Genomic DNA, 23,681 nt, shown 5'->3' with positions numbered 1-23,681 from the left:
TTAAGTTATTATTTTTTGTGTTTAACTTCTCCATTGTTGATAAGTGGATTGTCCCCAAACTAATCTGCAATTATGATAACATCCAGATATTTTTCTGAAATGTGAATATTAATCTGGTCTATGTTTAAACATCATAGTTAATTGATTTTTTATTTGTTTTGGTCGAACAACACAACACATTTAGTGACATTACCTAGAAGATAATGAGGGGACATTTTAAACGGTTTTGTTATTCAGACCAAATAATTAATCTTGAAAATAACGAGCAGATGCACCGGTAATGAAAATACTATCTCTGTGTTGCCCCCCTCAACATTATGTCAGCTTCGCTGCGTTTCATAACATGAGCAGAATATTATTTCATCAACATTTGTATTTGGGAGTTCCTAGTCTGGCCAGTCACCTTGACAACATTGGCCCAATGACAGAGCACACGCGAACTAGGCCAGCCAATCAGAGGCGCCCGGCCAGGCTGCATGTCATTTCTGCCCCGCTTGCCACCTGCATCGTGTTTTGTTTGTCTGTCTGCGCAGCAGTAGTGATGAAATCTCGGGGTCTGCTGCTGCTGGCTTGCTACAAACGAAGGAAATCTCTCATGACTTCCCGCTCATGAGGACTCCGGTAACCGCAGAGGACGCACGGAGCAGGACCGAACGAGAGCACCGCCGGGGCTCTGGACGCTGCTGGATGAGAGTCTGACTAGGCATTTTCTCCCCGGTGACAGAGACAATCTCGGCGGCGCATCTTCCCACATCCTCCTCCCCTCCCGTCTCCTCTCCTCCGCTGCCCTCCAAGGCTGCAGCCCACCCACCATGGCCCTGGTGACTCTGCAGCGCTCTCCCACCCCCAGTGCAGCATCCTCGGCCAGCACGACCAACAGCAGTGCGGGGGAGGTGAGTGGAAAAAGCCGGGGCTCGGGCTTTGTGTGTGCTGCATGAGGAAACGCCGAGAATGCGCCCAAAGGAGCCCCTATCCACCCGGGCTGTGGGGGGTGTTCTAACACACTGCAGGAAGGGTTAACCCTACTTCCATCATTAGTGTGTTTTATAAACTTGATATATGATTGTATTGTTATCAGCAGCGAGTTGTTTGTGGCTACTGTGGCAGCGGATTTGTAAACACAATCCTGCAGGGGGGTGGGGGCTGCTGGGTTTAGCTGTCAGAACAAAGTGGTCATTTTGCTGCTGCACAAACATTTGCTGCACTCAGGTTGTTCTGCCTCCTTGTTATTGGCCTTTTATGTAGTAATGCAGCCTCAGTGTAGGGGAGGAGACTTTAAAGGGGAATGACAACATTTCTTTATAATTATGTTCAGTGTGTGTCCCAGGACACTTCAGTCAAGTGTTCATGAACTTGCAATAAGAAAGACACTTAATGAGTAAAGCCACTGAGGCAATTAAATACTTTTATTTGTATGACTATTTTCAAGTTATTGAGCAAAAAAGATAACAAAATATAAAGGAAAACCCAACATCAGCAGATATTTGTTATGGTTAAAGACTCAAATACATGTGTAAATAAATACTCCAAAAAGGTAGAACCAATAAAAGTATTTGAGTGATGTGAGATTCAGCTATGCAATGACCCAGACAAAGATTGTATCAGCCGGTATTTTATATTTGACATCACAATGGAAAAGAGACTATGTTTTATAGCTTTCCAAAACTGCAGATTCAGCTCTTTACAATAAGAAGTAACATTGACTCTGACTTAGTTTGAGGCTGTGAATCAGAAACTAAACACCATAAGCAAAGCTACCTTTTAAGGACAAACAAGAATTAAAGTCAAGATTAAAATGTAGAGTGGTGCCGGATTTGATGTCCAAGTGAAATCTCAACATCAGGGTTAGTGCTCCAATTTCTAGGAAAGTGGATTACATGCTCTGAAGAAGGCTGACTTAACTGAGGCACAAAAACAAGCTGTGAAATTGTTCCTCTGGTGCAAAGTTTGTGTTTTTAATATCTTATTTTTATATTTTCTGCATAAAAGCTCACTATTCTGCAAGAGGAAGATAGCAGGAAGGATTACTCTAAACAAAAGGAATTGTTAAGAAGTATTTATTTGTGCAAAACTCACAGGAAATGCTTTGTTTTCCTGCCTCTCAAAGTATCATATTATACAAAAAACATTTAAAGACATCACCTTGGACTTGGTGAAAAAGGAATTGATTGTTTAACATTTAATAGCAAACTATCACTTTATTATAATACTAAATCATCAGAATAATAAATCATACATAATCCCTTATTTGCAGTCCTACTTGTGCCATTTAAAAGCGTCCCAAATGATTAAACTGTCCCTTTATTGCACATGAGATCACAACACTCGCAGAGGACCAGATGTTGCCACTGGCACACTTTATTCCAAATGCATGCTTCTTAACATCCATTGGTGCTCGTGTACCATCAGTCATTTCCTGGATGTATTCTGCCCATGTGGCTCTGCAGCTCAGTGAAATTCGGCCCGCAGATGACCCAAAACAACCGTTACATCTGCACAGTGCAAGAACATGTAACATCCTCTCTAAATCTTCATTTGCTCCGACTGTGACTCAGTTGTTCCTCGACATTCATTTGACACTTCTGTTGAACAACCTCATGCTGCTGCAGTCTTTATAGTCTCTGTCTTGTTTTTGTCTTTCAGGATTTTGGAAGTGATGATGAGCGGAAAAACAATCGGAGGTAAGAGCTTGCTCTTTAAAAACGTGTGCATTTGAACATTTTACAGAGATGTCGAACTCTGAGGGTCATCTTAACAGTGGTGTTAACTCTCTCATCGAACTTTTAAGGCTGTACAGTTGAAGCAAAGTTCAATTCAACATTTCCTTTTTTTTTTTAAATATTATTCTGCCCTTTTTAGTGGCATTATTTCTCATATTATCATGAGATACAATACCATTTTTACTTCGATTTTAAATGTATAGGCTTCTGCTGATGTTTATCATATGGTTTGTGCTTGTTGCACAATTAATTCTATAATGGATGTAATAGTTTTTAACTTACCGGTGCAATGAATTGGACTGTCGAATAATCATGCTGATTTAAAAAGAATTACTTTGGCAAGCTCCTTGTCTTGTCCTACCTCCTGACGATTCAGACGCATCAGTTTGTTTGAGTATTTCCTGTAATGGCCCCCTGTTGTCAAGGAGAAAAACTTGTTAGAAGTAGGCTATTTACAGTGAAATGAAGTGAAAACTAAAATTGGATGACCATTTTAGTTTTCACTTCATTTCACTGTAAATTGCATGAAATTATGAGCTGTTTGTTTTGTTTTAATTTTGTTGTATGTTTTGAGTGTGTGAGGACCCCAGGAAGAATAACCAATGCTCATGCTAGTGCTAATGGGGATCCTAATAAAGACATAAAGGCTACAGTTGATTTAACAAGGCAGGTATTTTAAATGTTTCTTCTGCTCAGTTACATAACAGACAGTACCAACAAATGTGTCCTGCCCAGTAGCAAAGCTGTATTTGAATCCGCCCAACATCACAAAAGTCACGATTTGTGGCAGCAAAGCTTTGGCAGAGACTCTGTCTTTGTGCTCACTCTCTAGTGTGTGGGTCGTTTACAGTGTAAACATCCATGTCATGCCTTTTGTTCTGAAGTGTCTATACGAGTAACATGTGTCTGTGGCTCAGTAACTAATCAGGGTGGCATTTTAGGATTCTGCATGTCAGACTTGAGATTCACGCCAAAAGTAACATTCCCACCGCCTCCCAGCGCTCGCATGAATGATGCTATTGTTGCAGAGTGTTGCGTAGGGAGAGTTGATGCACGTGCTGTGAAGAGGAGATAGTGAGCGGAGACTGAGAGGACAGGGCGGCGCAGACTCAGAGACTTGAGGACCGAGAACTCTGTGGGAGGAGAGGGAGGACCGAGAAGTTAAACTAAGAGGCAGTCCTCTAACCAGGGACAAATGCAGGTGGAGGAGATGGATTGGAGGATGTTAAAAAGAGGAGACTAAATCGAAGGACGTTTCTTTTTCTTAAAGACTGTAAATAATCCGCTAACTACTATCAGGATGCATCTGGTTGTGAAACCTCCTCATAAAGCCATGCTCACCGTGCTGCCTCACTTTGTGGAGAGAGCCGCTCTGACCCGGAGGGAGATCTGTCGAATGTAAGTTCTCACAGCCAAACAGACAAAAAGTCGATGGTAGACTTGATAGTAGACACTTTTTAAGAGTTACTCTGCACTTATTGGCAGTAAGGGAGGTTTAGAGTTGGCGGTCAGAGTTGAATAAATTACTATGAGCCTTTGCAATTGTGGGTCAGCTGCATTTTAAAGCTTTCATTCTGGCAGTTTGTTGGTTTGAACTAGAGTAGTGATTTCTTTCGGTGTTTTTTAATAAGAAAAAGTGTTTTGTGTTGGAAGGAGTTCATCTGAAAACGTTTTCAAGTAGGGAACATTTGTTCAAGTCAGTTTGGTTCCTTTTTTGCCGCACATATGGCAATAAAGAAATAACTTCAGGTGTGTTTCAGATCTCACCCCTAGATCACTGCTTGGTTATTTTTCTCTGGGAATGTCACAACAGATAGAGTTCTCAATAATACAAATTCAATGGCTTTCATTACTGGGCAATAGGTGTAATTCCAATTTAATAGACAATATTTTTAAATGAATATTTTAAATGAAACTCCTCTAAGATTAATACTTTGTTTTTAACTCAAATCACCCTCTTGTGACTTTTTGACTGTCAAAGTCATACATCTTCTACATATATGTAAAAAGGACCAGTGATGCCACCATGTAGCAGGGCAGCTGAAACAAAAGGCCTCGTGATGGGCCCACTCACTCATACCAGGCTTTGTGTGTTGGTTGAGCTGGGGAATGAGACTGCGGTTAAACAAAGCTGCACTCTGTTCTGTGTGAGGAAAGACGCTCAGGCTCTCCTCCTGCTTTCGCTGCAGACCTCACAACAGAGTCATGACCCAGGAGAGCTGCGGCCAACACAGGAACCACAGCAGAGCACGTTTTAAAGTCAGAGCACATGTGGATAGTCGCGGTGTGGTGTTTGAATCAGCGCAGGTCAGCGAACACAATCAAGAAGAGTCCGCCGAACATGTTGTAGGAACACATGGCTGTAAAAGTCACTATGTTAGGACTCTGATGAGCCCTCAGTCCTGCCCACTGAAACACTGAGGACTAACTTCTTGAATACACCACAATACGTAAAGCAGATTTAATTCTCAATTGTGCCATGATAACTTATTTGCACATGGAAAATGTGTCTAAAATGTAATAAGATTGATTCATCGTTCCTGTCTTTGCCAAACATTTATTAATGTTTAGCTTTATGACTTTAAGGATAAGCTTTTCTTTGTATTACTTGCGATAATAGTACATTTGATATATTTTGGTTTAGAACAAAACAAGAAATTGACAGCCATTTCCCACTAATTTACTGACAATATCTAGACTAAATGGTAAATCCATTAATCAAGAAAACAAATGACAGATTTTCTTCCGAATATGTTTTTATTGAGCAGTTTAAAGAACACTCTGGAAATTAGTCAGTGTAACTTTTATAGATCCAAATAATACTCTTGCACTATGTTGACCTAGCCCACCTTAGTAACCTGTATATATTTGACTCACTTTACTAAAGGGTTGTCAAAACAAAGGTTTACTTTGTTTGTAGGGCATGTCTTCTCTTGATGTAGGTTAATAAGTTGTCCAGCTACATTTTAATGGCATGAACATAGTTTGCTACCAATGTGTGAGAAAACATTTCTGCTAATAAAGGAACAGGAAAGAAAGAGATTAACTGTGATGGAGCAAAACACGATCAATACAGAATCTGGTTCTAAATTATAGGTAAGAATAGTATGCTGGATGTTAAAATATGAATATTAAACTGCTCATGGTTGCTTCTAAAGACTAGCTTCCTGTCATATATGAAAGAAATATATATAAAAATAGCTTTTGTAGAGAGTTATTTTAATATGTGCAGGATTTGTAAAATGTAATTAAACAATGCGTAGCTTTTTCTCAGTTTGTCTTCTTAAAAATGATATCCAAAGCAGAACTAAATATGGGTTGTGCAGGTGGGGGCAGTGGGTGTATGGCGTGCATGGATGAGAGAAAGTATGTGTGCAAACGTTGTTTAAGGTAAATACGTGAAGTGAGTGCTTAGGGAGCATTCTCTACTCTGACCTCTCAGGTGCAGCCAGTTATTCTGACGAACCCACCCAGGTGGTGTTTTAATACAGTTACAACTTCCTGCAATCAGCCAACCCTGACTGAGTTCTAAACACAAACTAGGAATCTGACAACAATGTGTTTTACTGGATCTGTACATGTTATGTAAGCTCTATCTTCATAGGGTTAGAATGAAGCAAAGGGAAGAGTGGTAGAACAATATTAACCTGGTGTGGAAGTGTACTGTAACAAAGGGCAGTTCTTCGCTTGCAATTGTTCAGATTTCAAAGCCTTGAATGTATTTTCCACTCCTGCTTTTTCCAGCCTCAGTGAGAGCTTCTTCATGGTCAAAGGAGCCGCCCTCTTCCTCCAGCAGGGTGGCAGCGCACAAGGACCAGAGACCCCGACCCACCACACACATGCAGGTAGGAACAGACATGCACAGAACAAGCGTTGTTTCTTCTTCTTTTGGCCATATTCTCTGCACAGAAGATCTCCAGACAAGAGGAGAATTGTCTTCACTGCGGTGGCTTTTTCTCTCTGTGGGTTCGTCTGTATTTAAACTGCGTGAGGAACCCAGAGACCTGCAGTTTAACACAAGGGAGGCTAACAAATCAGTTCAAACGGGTCAAGTCTTATGCAGTTTGCTTAAAGATATCTCAAATAAATATACAGGCAGTTTGTTCCCACACTTTAAATACTTTTGATAAGTGGGTTTGACATCATTTATTACAATTTGATGCTGCTGCTAATGTTTATCTGCACATTAGAGGGCATGACCATGCACAATCTATACATAAGTTTGCTGTAAGGTTTCTTGTCCATCACTAAGTTTCTTTAATAGATGCACACTGTTTACAAGTTTCTAATCTGCTTTCCTTGTTGAGCCTGAAGTCATTTGAGGATAAATGCAAGAGTAGTAAGCAGTTTATTTTCAGGTGACTCAGGTACTTGCTAACACTGAAGCTTAGCATGGCTTTAAGGTCGCTGGGTTGTTTCATTGATAGAAATACACAAGCATATTTCCTCCCACTGCAGAATAAATCCAACAATGAAAGTGAAATAGAAGATCCTGAATGATCAGTCTATAGGTGACCTTTTTGTTTGTCCTTGCAGTGAAACTTGATTTAAGTGTGCTTTGTTTGCTCTGTGTTGAGTTAGAACTTGGTAGCTTATTAGCTATAATTGCAATATTAGTATTAGCTGTAAGATTATGGACTTACTGCAGTGGTAGGAAATATGTTTCTCTGCAGGGTTTTCTCATTGAATTTCCCCACACTCAGTCACTTTTCTAATAATAAGTCTTTGTTTCACTTTCAGGTGATTTACCTCAACACCTGCAGGTCATGTTTAAGATCCTCCGGTCTGAGGATCGCATTAAGCTGGTCAGTAATACTTGCATACACCCACTTCATCACTTTTGTTACTCGCAATATTTACTGTGTGGAAGCTCTAAACTAGAAGTTGTTAATTTGACTCATTTCTACATCAATACAGCACAAGTGTTGATTGTATTACTCATATTTATAAGTTCAATTTTTTTTTAGGAAAGTTGTTTAACAGGAGCGAATCTTACATTTGTTTTTTATCATGGTGTCACATACATGTTTGTACAAAAATAGCATTAGGCTAGTAAATGCATACAGTATATTTCTCCCTTTTTGTTCCACAGGCTGTACGGTTAGAGAGCGGATGGTCAGACCGGGTGCGCTACATGGTCGTCATCTACACCAACGGCCATCAAGACACAGAGGAATATATTCTCCTGGGGATGGACTTCACGGACAAGGACAGGTAAAAAGTCTCTCTGCAGCCTTACCAGTGAAATCTGTTTATTAGATCTGCTTAATGGTAATTGTAAATCTTTGTCATTCACAGTAAAAACTGCTCTATTGGGATGGTGCTGCCCCTGTGGAGTGATACCAACATACATTTAGATGGAGATGGGTAAGTTTCCTTTTCCTTTTCCATCAAGATTGAACACTTTAAACAGATTGCAAGGTTTTATATATTAGGCCAAAAATCAGTAATATGTTCTTAAAGGGCACACAACAAATCTAATATATTTATTTTTACTGCACAAAGAACTAACATTTAAAAAACATCCAACAGTATTGGAGATAAAGTAGTGTTAAAGTAAGTGACATGTAATAATATACATTTAAGAATAATGTATATTTGCAGTAACCTATAAAAACAGTCATATAGTTAATGTATTGCCCTTCTGGATTTTACAACTGCTGAGTTGTAATAGCCCTATATACAAGTAAGATTACTATTTGAATACATATGAAAGCAATATTAAGTGTTTATTTATTCTGCTCAGTGAGGCCTCACTATGGCATGTTTTGGAATACTGCTAACTTGTGTGTGTGTGTGTGTGTGTGTGGTGTGTGTGTGTGTGTGTGTGTGGTGTCGTGTGTGTGTGTGTGTGGTGTGTGTGATGTGGTGTTGTGGTGTGTGGTGTGTGTGTGTGTGTGTGTGTGTGTGTGTGTGTGTGTGTGTGTGTGTGTGGTGTGTGTGTGTGTGTGTGTGTGTGTGTGTGTGGCTGTGTGTGTGTGTGTGTGTGTGTGTGTGATGTGTGTGTGTGTGTGTGTGTGTGTGTGTGTGTGTGTGTGTGTGTGTGTGTGATGTGTGTGTGTGTGTGCTGTGTGTGTGTGTGTGGGTGTGTGTTGTGTGTGCTGTGTGTGTGTGATGTGTGTGTGTGTGTGTTGTGTGTGTGTGTGTGTGTGTGTGTGTGTGTGTGTGTGTTGCTGACCTGGTAACATTGTCCCTGTGTGCTGGAGGAATGTTCCACTGTTTGTGTCCTGAATACGAGCCGTGAACGAGCCGTGTCCAGACTGTGTTTACATCCCTCTGATCGCTCTTCATCTCCACTCAAACTGATCTTCCTTCTCCTCTTCCTCCTCACAGAGGCTTCAGCGTGAACACGGCAGGGCGGTCACATGTCTTCAAGCCTGTATCTGTTCAGGCCATGTGGTGAGTGAGTCCTCCCTGTTTACCTGAGATTACTGTGAGGACAAGAGAAAAAACATATTGGCCATGCTGGATAAATGTTGTTTAGACTTATACATTAGGTAGATCTAAACATGTACAAGACCTCTGTGCATGTTATTAAAGTACAATGTATTCTTAAAAGATTTCAGTTTTATGTTATGTTTGCAGATTTGTGTGCCTGTGTGCAGTGTGAAGGCACAGAATGCTGAATGTGAGATTAACCAAATTAGCTCAATTATAGGATCAGGTAGCAGCTCCATGAAATAACTGTTAGTAAGCCCCAGTGTTAACATTTTCTTAACTAACAACAGTACAAAAAAGTGTGTGTCATTCCAATTATATACATATAGAAAATACACAAACCCCAATTATTTGTCAAATATTGGATAAATATGTTTGTTTTTTCTATTTCCTACCTATCATCGTCATGCCTGTACGCACATGTATTTGGAAACTGGAAGTTAGACACCATTATGGTTTCCTTGATTCTAGAATTTCTGACTTCATATGAAAATATGTAAAATGTTATGTGAAATGACAACATGTGAATAAATGATTAGCTTAAGTTTAAAGGCCCTGCGAAATTCCCAACTTTAGTGTGGCTGCTCTTCATCCTATAGACATGTTGTTTTGATAAATGTATCTGTACAAGCTTTAAACCTAACGCCACAAATATTTTTAAATTGTTAAACTGTACCTTTTTCTTGATTTGGTCAAATAACAAAGAGTATTGGCAGTGGCGGTTCTAGAACATTTTACATGGGGGGGGCAAAGGGGGGGCAAGAGGTCATGCCAGGGTGGCATAGGAGGGCGGACAGTACGTGGTATTTTATACTGTATATAACCTATTTATTGTTAATTCATGCCCTAACACAAGTGTTCTTAATGCACAAGAGAAACAAGGTGTTCAGACAAACAATCGGGTGCCCTTTGAGTCCCCCAAGCTTACCTCAACCATTTTAAATGAAAGGAAACTACAAAATGTATTTTAAAGCAATGTAAAATTAAATATATATTTTGTTTAAAAAAAAATTGGTTGTCTTAGAGTAGACAGACATATTTGCATGTCCTCACTAAGCATTATTACTAGTGCTGTCAAAATTATCGCGTTAACGGCGGTAATTAATGTTTTGAATTAATTGCGTTAAAATATTTAACGCATTTAACGCATGTGCAGAATGGCCCGCCCCATACGTGCCACCAGTGGCAGCGCCAGGGTATGGCTGGGGTAGGCTACACCCATACCAAGAAATGGCTTAGCCCCACCATGAAAAATGATGTTAAAGTAAGCGAAATAAAGTCTGCCAACTCGCGCGGAGTAAATTGCACAGACAGCTGTTAGTAAGATTGATTTCAGCAGCCACGGGTTTGAAAACTTTTGTCACGTAGTGATCGTCTTCTCAATAGAACATCTTTGATAACGGCGTGGTGTTGTTGCAGGAAGTCCCGACGGAGAATACTTTTGCTGTAGTACTGGGTGCACATAACTGGTACGCAGGTTATGTGCGTAATCTGAAATGCGTAGCGTCACTTGTGTCACAAAGCGCATTTGCGTACCGACGTACTTGTGAAGCTTTTCCAGAAGGCGGTTAGATCACGGGACGACAGAGTCGGTCTCCGTGTGCACAGACAGGGCTGCTGTTAACGTCGGTCTGTACAACGGAATTGTGCCAAAACTAGGCCAACCGGCTGCGGAGGGAGACTATACTAAAAAATACTTGAATTATCTATGAAATTGCAATATTGTCAGTCCATGTGTGATCTGCATTGAGGGAATTACATCACAAAAGTGTCAGTTTCTTCTCTTACCCTATATTTCAGTTTTTGTATTTTCAGATTAAGATTGACAAGCTCAACATTTCAACTCTGTTATATGAATTAATAATAGTAAATAATTGTTTATTACAAAAATAAACAATAGTTTTGCAAAATATTACAATTTTGTAATGTCCTTGATTTCCATGTGGTGCCATATCTTAGCTAAACAAGGTATCATGCCTACTTTTTGTCAAAAACTTCAACCCTGTTACAATTTTTCAAGGAAATTCCTAGTAATTATTTATATGTTGTGCCTGGGGTGGGAAAATGTAAGTAGTCCACTACCAGATGTTATGACCAAACATTTTGGTTTCATTTTTCAAAGATATAAAGACCCAAAAGGCACCCGATTCAGAGACTACTCATAATTCTGCATACTGTAAGTACTTAATTATAATTAAGTACACAAATGACATCACCCATCTCTTCAGAGAGCTACAGGTGACCTGTGCAGCAACACATTTCAATACATATGTGTCAATACTAAGAGCTGCTAGATTGAGCTGCTGTAATGGAATATGTAAGGAGAATAAGAACATACCATGTGGTCCAGCTGGAGTTTCCTCTGCCTCCTGATCCCTGCCTCTGGCCCTCTTTCTGATACTTCATCTTTATTCCTCACATACATTTCTTCTTCTTCACTAATGTCTTCATCTCCTCCTCTTCCTCCTGCTCTGACCCTCCTGGTCTCTTCATCTCCTCCTCTTCCTCCTGCTCTGACCCTCCTGGTCTCTTCATCTCTCTTTTCCTTTTCCTCTTTCTGTTCGTCCTGATCACTTCTCAGATATGTCTTTTTGTTGTTGTTGAATCACTCCTATACTCTGGCCTGCAAGAGTCTACTTGTGAAAAGCACTGGTACAAAATGCTTGTATAACTTTACACGTTAGGGCCATGTAGCTAATAAGTAGCATATCATCAGAAAGTATTTATCAAACGCACACAGGCAGCTGTGTTTAGATCCAGTTTTTACGGTAAAGGATGTATCCTGGTTTCATTGATCTGGCCTCATGGCTGTGATGTGTAGTTTACGTGGATTTAATAGGAGGCTACCGCGTAGTTTAGCAAAGGGATTGATCTCCCAGCTAACGCTGTCTGCGTAGTATTTTGTAACGTAACGCCCCAAACAGCGCCCGTCTGTTAAACGCTATCGATTCAAACGGCAGCGTTTTATCAATATTTAGTTTCAAGCACTCGTCCTTAGTAAAAACAAAACTAGTGGAAAGGGAAATGCTCCCAGGGGAAGCTGATCCATAGGTGCTGGGACAGCTCGCTCCCTCTCTGCATCGGTGTGAGCCGCGGTCTGTGTGAACGCCGCTCCGCAGTTTAATGCAGGGCCGTAGCTGCGTTTTTAACGGGCCTAAAATGATATTTAAAATGATTCACTTTTAACTAATGTAATGCTTGTTTTGTTGCTTGAGAAGCTTGTGAAAATAGTGTAGGTTTGTTTTAGTACAGTTTTAGGGAAACAAAAATTAGGGGGGCAGCTGGGGGGGCAAGGCTCTACAGTGGGGGGGCAGCTGCCCCGTAGATTCGCCCCTGAGTATTGGATCGTATTTTTCACTATAGTCCTCATTGTGAAGACTCTATTTGGGCCACTCTTTATTACTGTCACCACTGTTTAATCAAAGACTTCTGACAGTCTTTCTCTATCCACATGCCCCCTGCTGGTCACTTGTCAGTAAGACCAAAAAACAAGAGTGCCACGGTCTTATTCGCCTGATTTTGAAATAGAAAAGCCTTTTTCTCTGTGTCTCTCCAGGTCGGCCCTGCAGATCCTCCACAAGGCCTGTGAGGTGTCCCGCCGGTTCAACTACTTCCAGGGGGGCATTGCTCTCACGTGGATGGCCTTCTATGAGAGCTGCATCACCTCGGAGCAGAGCTGCATCAACGAGTGGAATGCTATGACCGACCTGGAGACCACCCGCCCGGACTCGCCCACCATGTTCGTCGACCGGTGAGACCCTGAAGGCTGCTTCATGTATTTATTTAAAAATACCCACTGGGATACTAAATCTCTTTTTCAAGGAAGAACTGGCCAAAGCAACAACACAAAAAGTACAAAATGTAGATAGAGAGAGAAAACAAAAGAGACAACATTTGACATATAATCAAACATAGGTAAAATAATAATGTATTAAAAGGTTCAGTTTTGCAAAGTAAATTGCAAAAAATCAAGTTTGACCTTATTTCATTCATGTAAACCTTTATGATACAAAACAGCAATGTTTTCCATATTGCTTCACAAAGTATGGCTGTCACATTGTAAGGAATCTCTGTCTGATTCTTTCAGATTAAACATTACAGTTTTACCTGATTTAATAAACTCTTTATACTTGAGAGGGATTGCTAACTGTATCGACCAAACAGACCAACTACTGCTCAACATACCTGGTGTGTTTATGTCCTTTGTCATGCGATACCTGTAAATGCTTTGGTCACCAGCTGTTGTCTCTTTGTCTTCAGCTGTGGGAACATATTACACTGTTGTGCTAATTTCCATACAGACGGCAGCACTGACGTATTGACTCATTCTGTGCAGGCCGACTGAGCGCGAGAGAACAGAGTGTCTCATCAGAGCCAAGCTACGCAACATCATGACGTATCAAGACCTGGAGAACATCACCTCCAAGGAAGTATGTGCCAAATCATCCTCTGAGTGATGTCTGATTGATCCAGATCTTTCTTTCATACCGTACTTATAAGGATGTTTCGGACTCGTCCACAGATCCGTAACGAGCTGGAGCAGCACATGAGCTGCAACCTCAAAGAGTACAAAGAGTTCATCGACAACGAGATGCTTCTGATCCTGGGTCAGATGGACAAGCCCACGCTCATCTTTGACCATGTGTACTTGGTGAGAACTTTTTTGCATGTTAACTTTTTTTGGAATCATATTTTAACATTATTTCTTATTTCTTCCTCTATGCTGATACCAACATATTTTATGTATTTTCTTGCAAATATTTATAATATTCTATGTATTTTTTTTGTTTTTATTTATCCTAGGGCTCTGAGTGGAATGCTTCTAACCTGGAAGAACTACATGAATGCGGGTGAGCTGATAGTTAACACTACAATAACATGTTATCCTGATTTAAGCGTAGATGTTTTAATCTTATACAGAATTAAATAAAAACTGTACATGTATAATTTTTGCTGTATGTTGGTATTCTTTTTTATATTTTGTCATCAGTGTAGAAGTGTTGGTAGATTTGTAGTCCCTTTCTACATTAATTTGAGGAACAGTTAAACTAAAATGTAATGAAGTGTAAGACATTTTGTTGTGTTGGCTGCAGTGTGGGTCACATCCTGAATGTGACCAGAGAGATTGACAACTTCTTCCCGGGGATGTTTTCTTATCACAACGTCCGCGTTTACGATGAGGATGCCACCGACCTGCTGGCACACTGGAACGACACGTACCACTTTATGGTCAAAGCCAAGTAAGACCTTACATGTAAAACAAACCAGTGGGCTAGGAACAATCTACACTTATAAACTGTAAAAATAAGGCTGTTATCCAGGAAGTGTGCCTCCACAGCACTGGTATTAATAGATATTGTTTAGTCATCATTTTTGTGTCACAGTTTTATTGGCTTGCATCATGTATTTTCCACAATTACTTTTTCCTCCCGCCCAAACACTCGTCACAGAAAACTGCAACTGTTAAAGGTTCAAGGTTCTTTATTTTGTCATACGAACATAGCTACAGTGTAGGGCTGCTCGATTATGGCAAAAATCATAATCTCGATTATTTGGGTCAATAATTGATATCACGATTATTAAAAACGATTATCCGTATGTTTTTAACAGTTCATTACCCTGAACTTCAAGTATAATTCAACTGAAAAACCAATAATAAAAAAAATAATAATTATAAAAAATAAATAATCGTTTTATTTCGATTACGTTGTTTTCGTAATCGTTGCAAGCCAAAATCGTAATTGCGATTAAAATACGATTTAATTGAGCAGCCCTACTACAGTGTAGTTATGCCGATGAAAATCTTAGGTCACAGGCTTCTCCAACAGTGCAACACAATAACACAGATAAACAGAACAATATAGTGCAAGTAAATAGTAAATACAAAAAGAAAAATAGTCTTAGCATTTTAACCTGAAGTGTAAATAATAAAGATAAGCTAAAGTTGAGACATGTGTAGTGCATATCACAGACTCATACTTTAATATCTATTACACTGTCCTAGCTATCACCAACAAGATCCATATAATGGGATTTAAAGGGTTTTGTTTGTGTCCAATAGGAAGAACAACTCAAAGTGCCTGGTGCACTGTAAGATGGGGGTGAGCCGGTCTGCCTCTACGGTTATTGCCTACGCAATGAAGGAGTTTGGCTGGCCTCTGGAGAAAGCCTACAACTTTGTCAAGCAGAAACGGAGCATAGCTCAGCCAAATGCTAGTTTCATGAGGCAGCTGGCGGAGTACGAGGGAATCCTGGATGCAAGGTAAGCAGCTCTAAAGTTTCACTGAGGTTTGCACTTGACTCACTGATGCAGTCACCTGAGTGTGATTTAACTTGAATGCAGCGATGAGGTTGATACTGAATTACACAATGCTCCTTTCTTTAAAGCTAAAAGCACTTAACACATGCTGATGGAGATACAATGTAATTGCGCTTTCGTTGTGACTTATTTTCTCCACATGTAAACAAGAGTGTACTTTGCCTTCATAGTAAACAGCGCCACAACAAGCTATGGAGGCCTGAATCCGATGAGGGTTCGGATGATTTGCAAGCCTCCGGTGGGGGGGAGGGGACGCCAGTGCTCAGAGGGGAAGAAGCCTGGGGGGGCTGCGGGGCCTCTCCCTGCAGGGGAGGCACGGGGCTGGAAATGGAGCCCCTCGACTCTCTGAACTATAATTATTACTTCAGACGTTTGTCAGACTCTGCACTGGACAGCGAGCCCTCCACCCCGGTGCGGGGGCCCCCCCTGCTGGGCATGGAGAGAGTTTTCATTGAGATTGAAGACGTGGAGAGGGATGCTCTATTGGAGGATGAGGGTTTCCCCATGGTCCATCTCGCTTTGCCTGGGGGGGGGCACGGCGGCTCAGACGTGTGGCCGCCTCGATCCCCTGGAGGACATGAGACACAGGCTCGAGATCAGCACTTTGGAGGAAGAGGATGAGGAAGAGGCCAAGAAAGAGGAAGCTGAGATGGCGGCCTTGGCTCAAACACCTGGAGGTTCAGACGGGAAAAGGCCAGGGGACGATGATTCGACAGAGGAAGGACGGTTAGGACTCGCCAACCTGAACACCAACAACAGCAACCGCCTAGCCGCCAAGCGCAGCTGCCCTGCTGCTTTTGACGTGAGTTATATGAATGACTCCATTAAGTGTGGTGAAGTTTTGTGTTGAGCATCTTTTTTTAAACGGCTTTAAAGTTCTCCTATCATGCTAAAAGCACTTTTTTACATCTTTTATGCATAAATATGTGTCCCCGGTGTGTCAGGTAACTCAAAAATCTCTCAAAATGGGGGTACAATGGAGCTGATCCAGATTTGCGTCCGATATGACGTAATATCGGAAATGTGGGCCCACGCCCCCATCAGAAACTTCGCTATCAGCAAACAATGCGCGACATGTTTTGGACGTAATATGGTTTTTGTTTACATTAGCAAGCATCGCTAACACTCAGAGCTAACCTGTACTGGAGAGATTACATGTGTAAAAAAGCATTTGAGCTCCATACTGTTTCAGAAATAATCCTTGAAGTGGTTTTGAACATGATATGGCGTTTCATCATGGCAGCATTTAGCTGGCTATCTGCTGGTATAATTCTGAGCTGGCATTCGCTTTTTTAAAGCTAAGGACCCCGAACCTGCAGTTCTCAAACAGGGCTGAAATAGAGGGATATGAGGGATGTCTAAAATGCATGATTTGTTTGGTATTTGGAGCAAAACACATCATAGACATGTTTTTTATGTATTTGTATATATCTGAGTCCCATAATATATGCCTAAAAAAAATAGCATGATAGGAGATCTTTAATGTCAGAAGAAAATGTATGCATTTCATATATTTTGAATGCCACTGACCATACACTTTGTATATTACTCCCTTTAGGACAGTGCTAGTGCTGGAAACCCTTTAAAAGTGAAGCCCTCCTATCAGTCCTGTAAAGACTGCCTGCGTCTACCACAAGGGCGGCGCTGCGACCGTCCAGCAGGGGGCCGTTCCCACCGCCTTAACCCCTCCCGCCACTGCACTGTCCCCACCATATGCATAGATCCGCCCGGGACCCATTTTGGCTCTTCTTCAATTCTGCACTCTCTGCAAGCCATTGCACCAAAAACAGTCCAGCCCTGTAGTCATCTATACCGCTGTGTCACCTGCACCCCCAGTATGCCCCTCACCCACCGCCAGAAGCTGGTCTCACCCATGAGTGTGGAGACGGAGGACATGGACCAACCACAGGGGGGTGGCCTGGGAGTGGAAATGTCAAGGGTGGGTGCAGGGGCCATCGGTGCTGCTGAAGGTTTGGAGTTACAGCCCGGCGGTGCAGTGGAGCTCCAGCAGCAGGCTCTGGCTCAGCTGCACAGGCCAGGACTGGGGATTGAGTTTGGTCTGGAGCTGATGCGACAGAGGGCCGAGCAGCTGGACCAGATGCCCAGCCTGGCCATGGAGGGCCAGCTCCCTGTTGGGCCCCTGCCTTAATACAGTGGCCCCGGACATGGATGAGATTGAAGGAGGAGGCTTACCACGGCCTCCAGCTGGTACACTATGATGGCCTTTAAGATGACTGGCACTGTGGTGTTGTACTAGAAGTGAAGCTCTGCTGTCATGTCCTGGCCTCATAGCTGCACGGTCACAACGGCCCTCTCTGCATCTCCAGAGAGCATCCTGTCATTGTCTCCTGGCACTAAGATCCAGGTGAGGCTTGTTGTTTTAAAATTACGCTAAAGGCTTGAATGCTTCTAGCCAGGTAAGGACTGAAGACTCTCCCGTGTCCTTCCACTTGTCCAATAGACCGGATTAAGGCCCATCTGCCGACCCCACACCACACATAGGATCATCACACTTCCCCACAGCCCTGTGGAGACGAGCGTTATGCTGCCATTTTCCTCCCAAACAGACATTTCTGGCATATTTCTCAGTCAGGAGACAGTGGTGGTTGTTCCTTTCTAACTGCTGAGAAAGCTAAAGCTAGCACTTCTGATTTTGACGGAAAGAAAAAAAGCTGAAGTAAGAGGCTTCTGTCAGTGTACTGTATGTTTTTCAATCTGATTCATCAACAGTGTTCATGAAGGAGCTCAATGAATGTTTGCAGTGGAGCCAGTTTGATTGCATTCAGAATTTCCTTACCACTGATAGCTGAATCCTCACTAACCTTCACTTATATTTTCCATGCTGCAGCTGCTTTTGCATCACGATTCAAGAAAGGGCATTTCATGTGGAAGCATAATCATTTTTTAAAAGGATGTGAGCCTTTTTATGCCTCTTTGTAAAGCGTCGTACCTCGGACCACAAGCATCTTGAACTGTTTTGGTCAAAGACTCTTTTGTTGTTTTCTGCTCAGCGGTTGGTTCACCCTGACCTCCTCCATTAAAGTTAACGTACTTAGCGTTCTTACTTTTGCCCCACGCATGACTCTGCAGTATTACAAAACATATCCTCGACATGCTTATACAGAAAACATTTTTAGGTTGAATTTTTGGAAAACTAAAAACAACTTTTGGCAGTAAATTTGTCATTAAAGTGACTACAATCATATCTAATCACTAATTGAATCAAATCTAACCCCTTGGAGAATGACAGAACATTTAATTCAGCTATCAGGAAACCTTAAGAAGCTTCAAATGTGATTTTATTGTTCACTCTGATTCTGTTTTTGATTACTTCCCGATACAACAAAAGCCATATCATATCACCTTTTCTGATTTGAAGTCTTTTCTTACTTTCTTACCTAGTCTGCATCTGGGTTATTAATCTGAGAGGCTCCCAGTTCAACTTTTAGTAACATGTTGAAAAACCACAGGCTACCTTTCCTTAAACCCAAAAACATTTGCGAAGGTACGCAAATCATGTAAAAATTCAGCACTTGAGCACAATTTTAGTATCCATTCACACAGTTCACATTTCTGATCTACAGCTATCAAATTAATGTAAGAACAGTAAAGCAGCTATCAAGGTTTCATTATTTGCTTGCAGTGTCCATCCTTGTGAGTGTAGTTTATTTGATCTAATAATAATATTATAATTCTGACTTTCAAATTACTAGATAAATATTTATATTTAAAGTTTGAAAATTATACTATATTTCCTTTATTTAAATTCAGAAAAAGTAAAAAAAATTGCTTCCTCAGAAGTCAATTCCTCATCTGTACTTTTGTTAATTTTCTATATGTTAAGACGGCTTGAGGCATGTTTTTTTTCAAATTGTGCCACCAATCCAAAGTTGCTGTGCCACAAGGTTTTGCTCTACAATCTCCTCTGTTTGGTTGATGTTGTGTTCCTGCTGTTTTTGGCACGCTGGGTGTGCTAGAAAAGTACTGAATGATGCGGGTTTGAACGCAGGAAAAGCACATTGAGTGTTATCACTGTGTTTGAAGAACTGAGTGCTTCAGAAGAAATGAAAACTGTGCAAGGAATGAATGCAAATTATTTATTCATCTTTAACCATGGGGTTATTGGAATTGTTTTTGTACATTTAGCTCTTTAGTTAGATCAGTAGAAACGTCAATGCATCCTCTGTTCCCGTTCCTCCCCTGAAAACCAGGGAGCTGCAGGTTTGCTCCGCTAGTTGGATTAACATAATTTGGTTTTGCCTGTTCTTTCCCTCACGTGAGCATGATTCAACCTTGGGCACTTACAAAGTTGTTGACAGCATCTGATACCACACACATTTGAAACCATGTCCAAAATGCTACATAAGTTGTTAAAAAAAGAAGCGAAAATATCAACAAAATGACAACCTAGAGACATTAGTGTGGTATCAATCTGGTCATCTGACTCCCAGCAAATAAGCATATTTCCCAAAATGTTGAACTCTTCCTTTGATATATTATACATATGATTCCAATAGTTGTTCTCAGTATGTTGACAGGTGGGCCTCTGCTTGGCATCCACGTGATGCTTTTGGCACTAAATCCTTTTCCACAGCACTAAGTTTGGTTGTTTGCTTCATGTTTTGAACTTGTGTTTGTATTTAAGTGCCTTAACCTCGGCCTTAGCTCTGTCATAAAGCATCACAGGCATTGCGAAAGTTTCTGTGAGTGTGTTGATGGTCTTGCTTTTGGTCCATTACTTAACCTCACTCCAAATAATAAACCCTGCTCCCTGCAATGTATAACTCGGCACAAAATAATAATGTATGCAAAAGCTCATGCACAGCGGCCTCCTCCACCCCCAGTACAAGCATACTTGATGGACTTCCATTTATTAATAGCCTATAATAATATTGTATTTGTTTATTGTTAAAACGTGCGGTACACTGTATTGGTTCAATAGCTGGCTGAAGAACCTTACTTGCTGGAATGAGAACTATCATTTACATTAGATAGGATGGATTTCAGCCTCTGAAATTTAGTCTGTATATATTTTTCTCTACAATTTGCTATTGAATACATTAGCTTGCAGATGTGGTCAATATAAAGAAAAGCACTGATAATGCTACTGTGTATTGAGAAGTACTCATAAAGTTATTGTTTGTACCACAGCAAAAGAAAAAAAAAATCGGGCCATCTCTAATTTAGGCGAATGTCTTCAAGCTCTATTAAAAATGGCAACTATTTAATTATTTTATTGCATTATTCCCAGGCAGCAGGCATCAAACTGACAATCCTACTTAAGAGCCAGACATTAAGGACATTGTGTGGAAGGATATTGAGACATAGTGTCATTTAAAAAGGGGGATCCAGGCATTTATAGAGTGTATTTATAGAGCACAAGTCTGCCCCAAAGCATGTGAGGTTGAAGTGGAAAATGTGGAACATGAAAAACCTACCTGGGAGTAAGATTTTGTTACGTTTATTGTTTTTTTGTTAACTTCTGTGTACTGTACTGTACATTGCCAATGTTCATGTGTAATGCACTTTTTTTTACATTTTGTTAAAATGATGTCCAGTCTAATGTTTATCATGGAAATAAACCATTTCCTCTGCATAATCTCATCATTCAGTTAAGTGTTCTCGCTGCATTAACACTGTTTTCATTGTAAAAACATATTTTGATTAAAGAGCTGATCTATATTTAGATTCCCTATAGAACTTATACAACATACCTTTATTGAAATATACTGTACAACTTTTTTTATGTGAATCACCTCTGTCTGCCCCTGGCTGCTTTGAGTTAAATGGACAGGGCATGTTTATTAAGTTAGTCAAATGAAGTCAGTCTGACATCATGGGCCAGGTGACTGCTGAAGATCTCCCAGAAAGACTAAAGTCCTACTGGATGACGGCAGGCAGAGCATCAGCCTTGGTAAGTATATTCCTATAATACGTGATTTTATGTCGATGTGAAGCCGCTTTTTATATGACTTATACAATTACAGGCAGTTGTTTGAAGTAAAGTACAGTTAAGAATAGTCATATCGACTGTCATGGTAAATGCTACAGTAACAACAGTCCAGTGGGAGAACTTAAATGTTTTTTTATATCAATATTTCAAATATTTACAGTGTCTGAAAGATCCGTTCTTTGGTAACGTAGACTGATCCGTGTTATTCAAGTCAAGAAATATCTCAACATGAGCTGTAACATTGGATACAAACATTGTGCCACCTTAAAGTAGCAGCACATTCTGGTTTTATGACCCCATGCCTTAAATACTGCTCTGAATATTTTACTGTCAAACTAGATTATGTGTCCGTATATCTTCCTGTCCTCATGCCTATTTGAATTTGAGCTTTTTTGCATGTGATGCACTCAACGCTCCAAAGGAAAGGCACAGTATTCTGTTGGGAAAAACAAAACCCATGATGAGCCCAGGCTAATAGTGTGTGCACTCAAAGTCACAAGCCTCTTCTAAACTGTGAGAGACAACAGTAATGGGAGATGGACAGAGGGAGAGAGTTTCACAGGCTGATGTCACAGATTCCTCCCAACTGCTGCCATGATAACACATTCATCCCAAAATAACACTTTAGATACACTAAAGCTGCAAGTGAACGCATCTGAGGATTGTTTTGAGCCACATCAATCATACAAGAAAACCAGAAAGATTAACAATGTCAGCAGGTTTCAACAATGTCAGCAGGTTTCAATAAAAGCTCCAAGTCAACAAGGATGCAGGTGAAGGGCAGTATGTCACAGTCAGATTCTGGTCAAACAAGCGCCATTTAAAACACTCAAAACTTAGCTCTGGACCAATTTAAAACCTTTTGGTGTTAAATAAAATAATTGTGCAAGTTCTACTCATGTGAATGTATGATAATGTACCTTAGTTGTACCCTCATAACCCTGTCAGATAACCCCAAGTTACTAGTTATCATCTATGCTATTTATCTATCATTTTCACATAACTATTTTTATTATGCACTCTCAACATTTGTGTTCAGAGATAACAGCTGCTATAACATCATCTCTAACTACAAATTCCCTGTGTTAAGAAAGATTGGTGCATACAACAAGAACCATAATAAACAAGTCCAAAGGCTAATCATTGAATTGATGTTCTGTGGACGAGCAAGTTGTTTAAATAGACGGACCTGTAAAAAATGAAGTGTCACTCAAAGCCCGTCAGGCTTGAAATAGCTCAAGCAGCAGAGCGCATGATTGCAGATGAAGGGTGCCGGGTGAAGAGGTTCAGCCACCTCTCTGTCCTCACTCTGCTGTCAGCTGATGAAAGAAGCAAACCACATTAGCATTAGCATGGACTCTACATCGACTTAAGTGTATTCACCTGAAAAGCCCACCTGATGCAAGCAACAATATATGTGCACATTCAGTTGTTTGTAATACTCTGACTCCACATGCCACTTTAAAGTCAGTTGAGCTGTTCTCTCTGCAATAATCCCTCATCCTCCTGACAAACAATTTGGATCAGAAGTCAAAGCACTTGTGACTTGAATCATGTATTGTAGGTGACCTTTATAAACTGTGTAACCAAAACAAAAATAAACATTCAGATAGTTTGAAGGGACGCACAAACACGCCTTGTTTCCAAACCAGTAATTGACAGTGCGTGATGTCTCACAGTGTGCTGGCTCTGAGGGGACATGTTTACAACATTAGATAGTCACATATCATATAAATAGGCCTTTGGTGTCATTCAATACATATCCATTTGGTTTACAAAGAGATTAGACCAGTTTTTTTCTCTTAGTGTTTTATTTGACCTTGGCACCTGGCAGCTGACCTCTTATCTCACTTGTCTTGTTTCTTTTTTGGCCTCCTGACTCACTAGCAGCAGTCCGACCAGCTTTAATTATAGCCACCACAGCATTCCTCCATGACAGTATAGGGGGAGATAGATAGAGAGGGCATGGAAGGGCAAGCGTGAGCAGTATAGAAGCATATACAAAAATAGAGAAAAGTTCAAGATGGTTAAAAATAGACGGCAAGTTATTGTATTTCATTGGGATGGTGAGGCAATCCATCCTCATTACATCATTGTATTGACATGTGTCTCTCTCTTTTCCCAATGCCAAGATTGAACAACCATGGGCCAAAAGCTGCAGAAGTTGTCGGAAAAAGATGAAGAGTCGCTCGATTGTTCTGATTGGTCGGGGCAAACTGAAGAGACAGAGCAGTCGGAGACGGCGCGACCA

General features: G+C 40.8%; 1 protein-coding gene across 1 annotated transcript; it reads left to right on the top strand.

The window, feature by feature from the left end:
- The first annotated feature begins 506 nt into the window (after positions 1 to 506).
- ssh1b (slingshot protein phosphatase 1b) lies at positions 507 to 21,181 on the top strand. The gene is given in 16 exon segments (XM_034234189.1): positions 507 to 893; positions 2,644 to 2,681; positions 6,465 to 6,565; positions 7,461 to 7,525; positions 7,813 to 7,934; positions 8,019 to 8,087; positions 9,054 to 9,119; positions 12,715 to 12,909; positions 13,495 to 13,588; positions 13,681 to 13,809; positions 13,962 to 14,008; positions 14,252 to 14,398; positions 15,220 to 15,420; positions 15,648 to 16,002; positions 16,004 to 16,279; positions 17,036 to 21,181. Coding segments are annotated over 16 exon segments (2,577 nt in total). The 5' UTR covers positions 507 to 812; the 3' UTR covers positions 17,627 to 21,181.
- Positions 21,182 to 23,681: the final 2,500 nt, after the last annotated feature.

The sequence above is a fragment of the Gymnodraco acuticeps genome, unplaced genomic scaffold (genome assembly GCF_902827175.1).
Source record: "Gymnodraco acuticeps unplaced genomic scaffold, fGymAcu1.1, whole genome shotgun sequence".
In the NCBI taxonomy this organism is placed as follows: domain Eukaryota; kingdom Metazoa; phylum Chordata; class Actinopteri; order Perciformes; family Bathydraconidae; genus Gymnodraco; species Gymnodraco acuticeps.
This window is presented reverse-complemented; position numbering and strand designations above follow the sequence as displayed.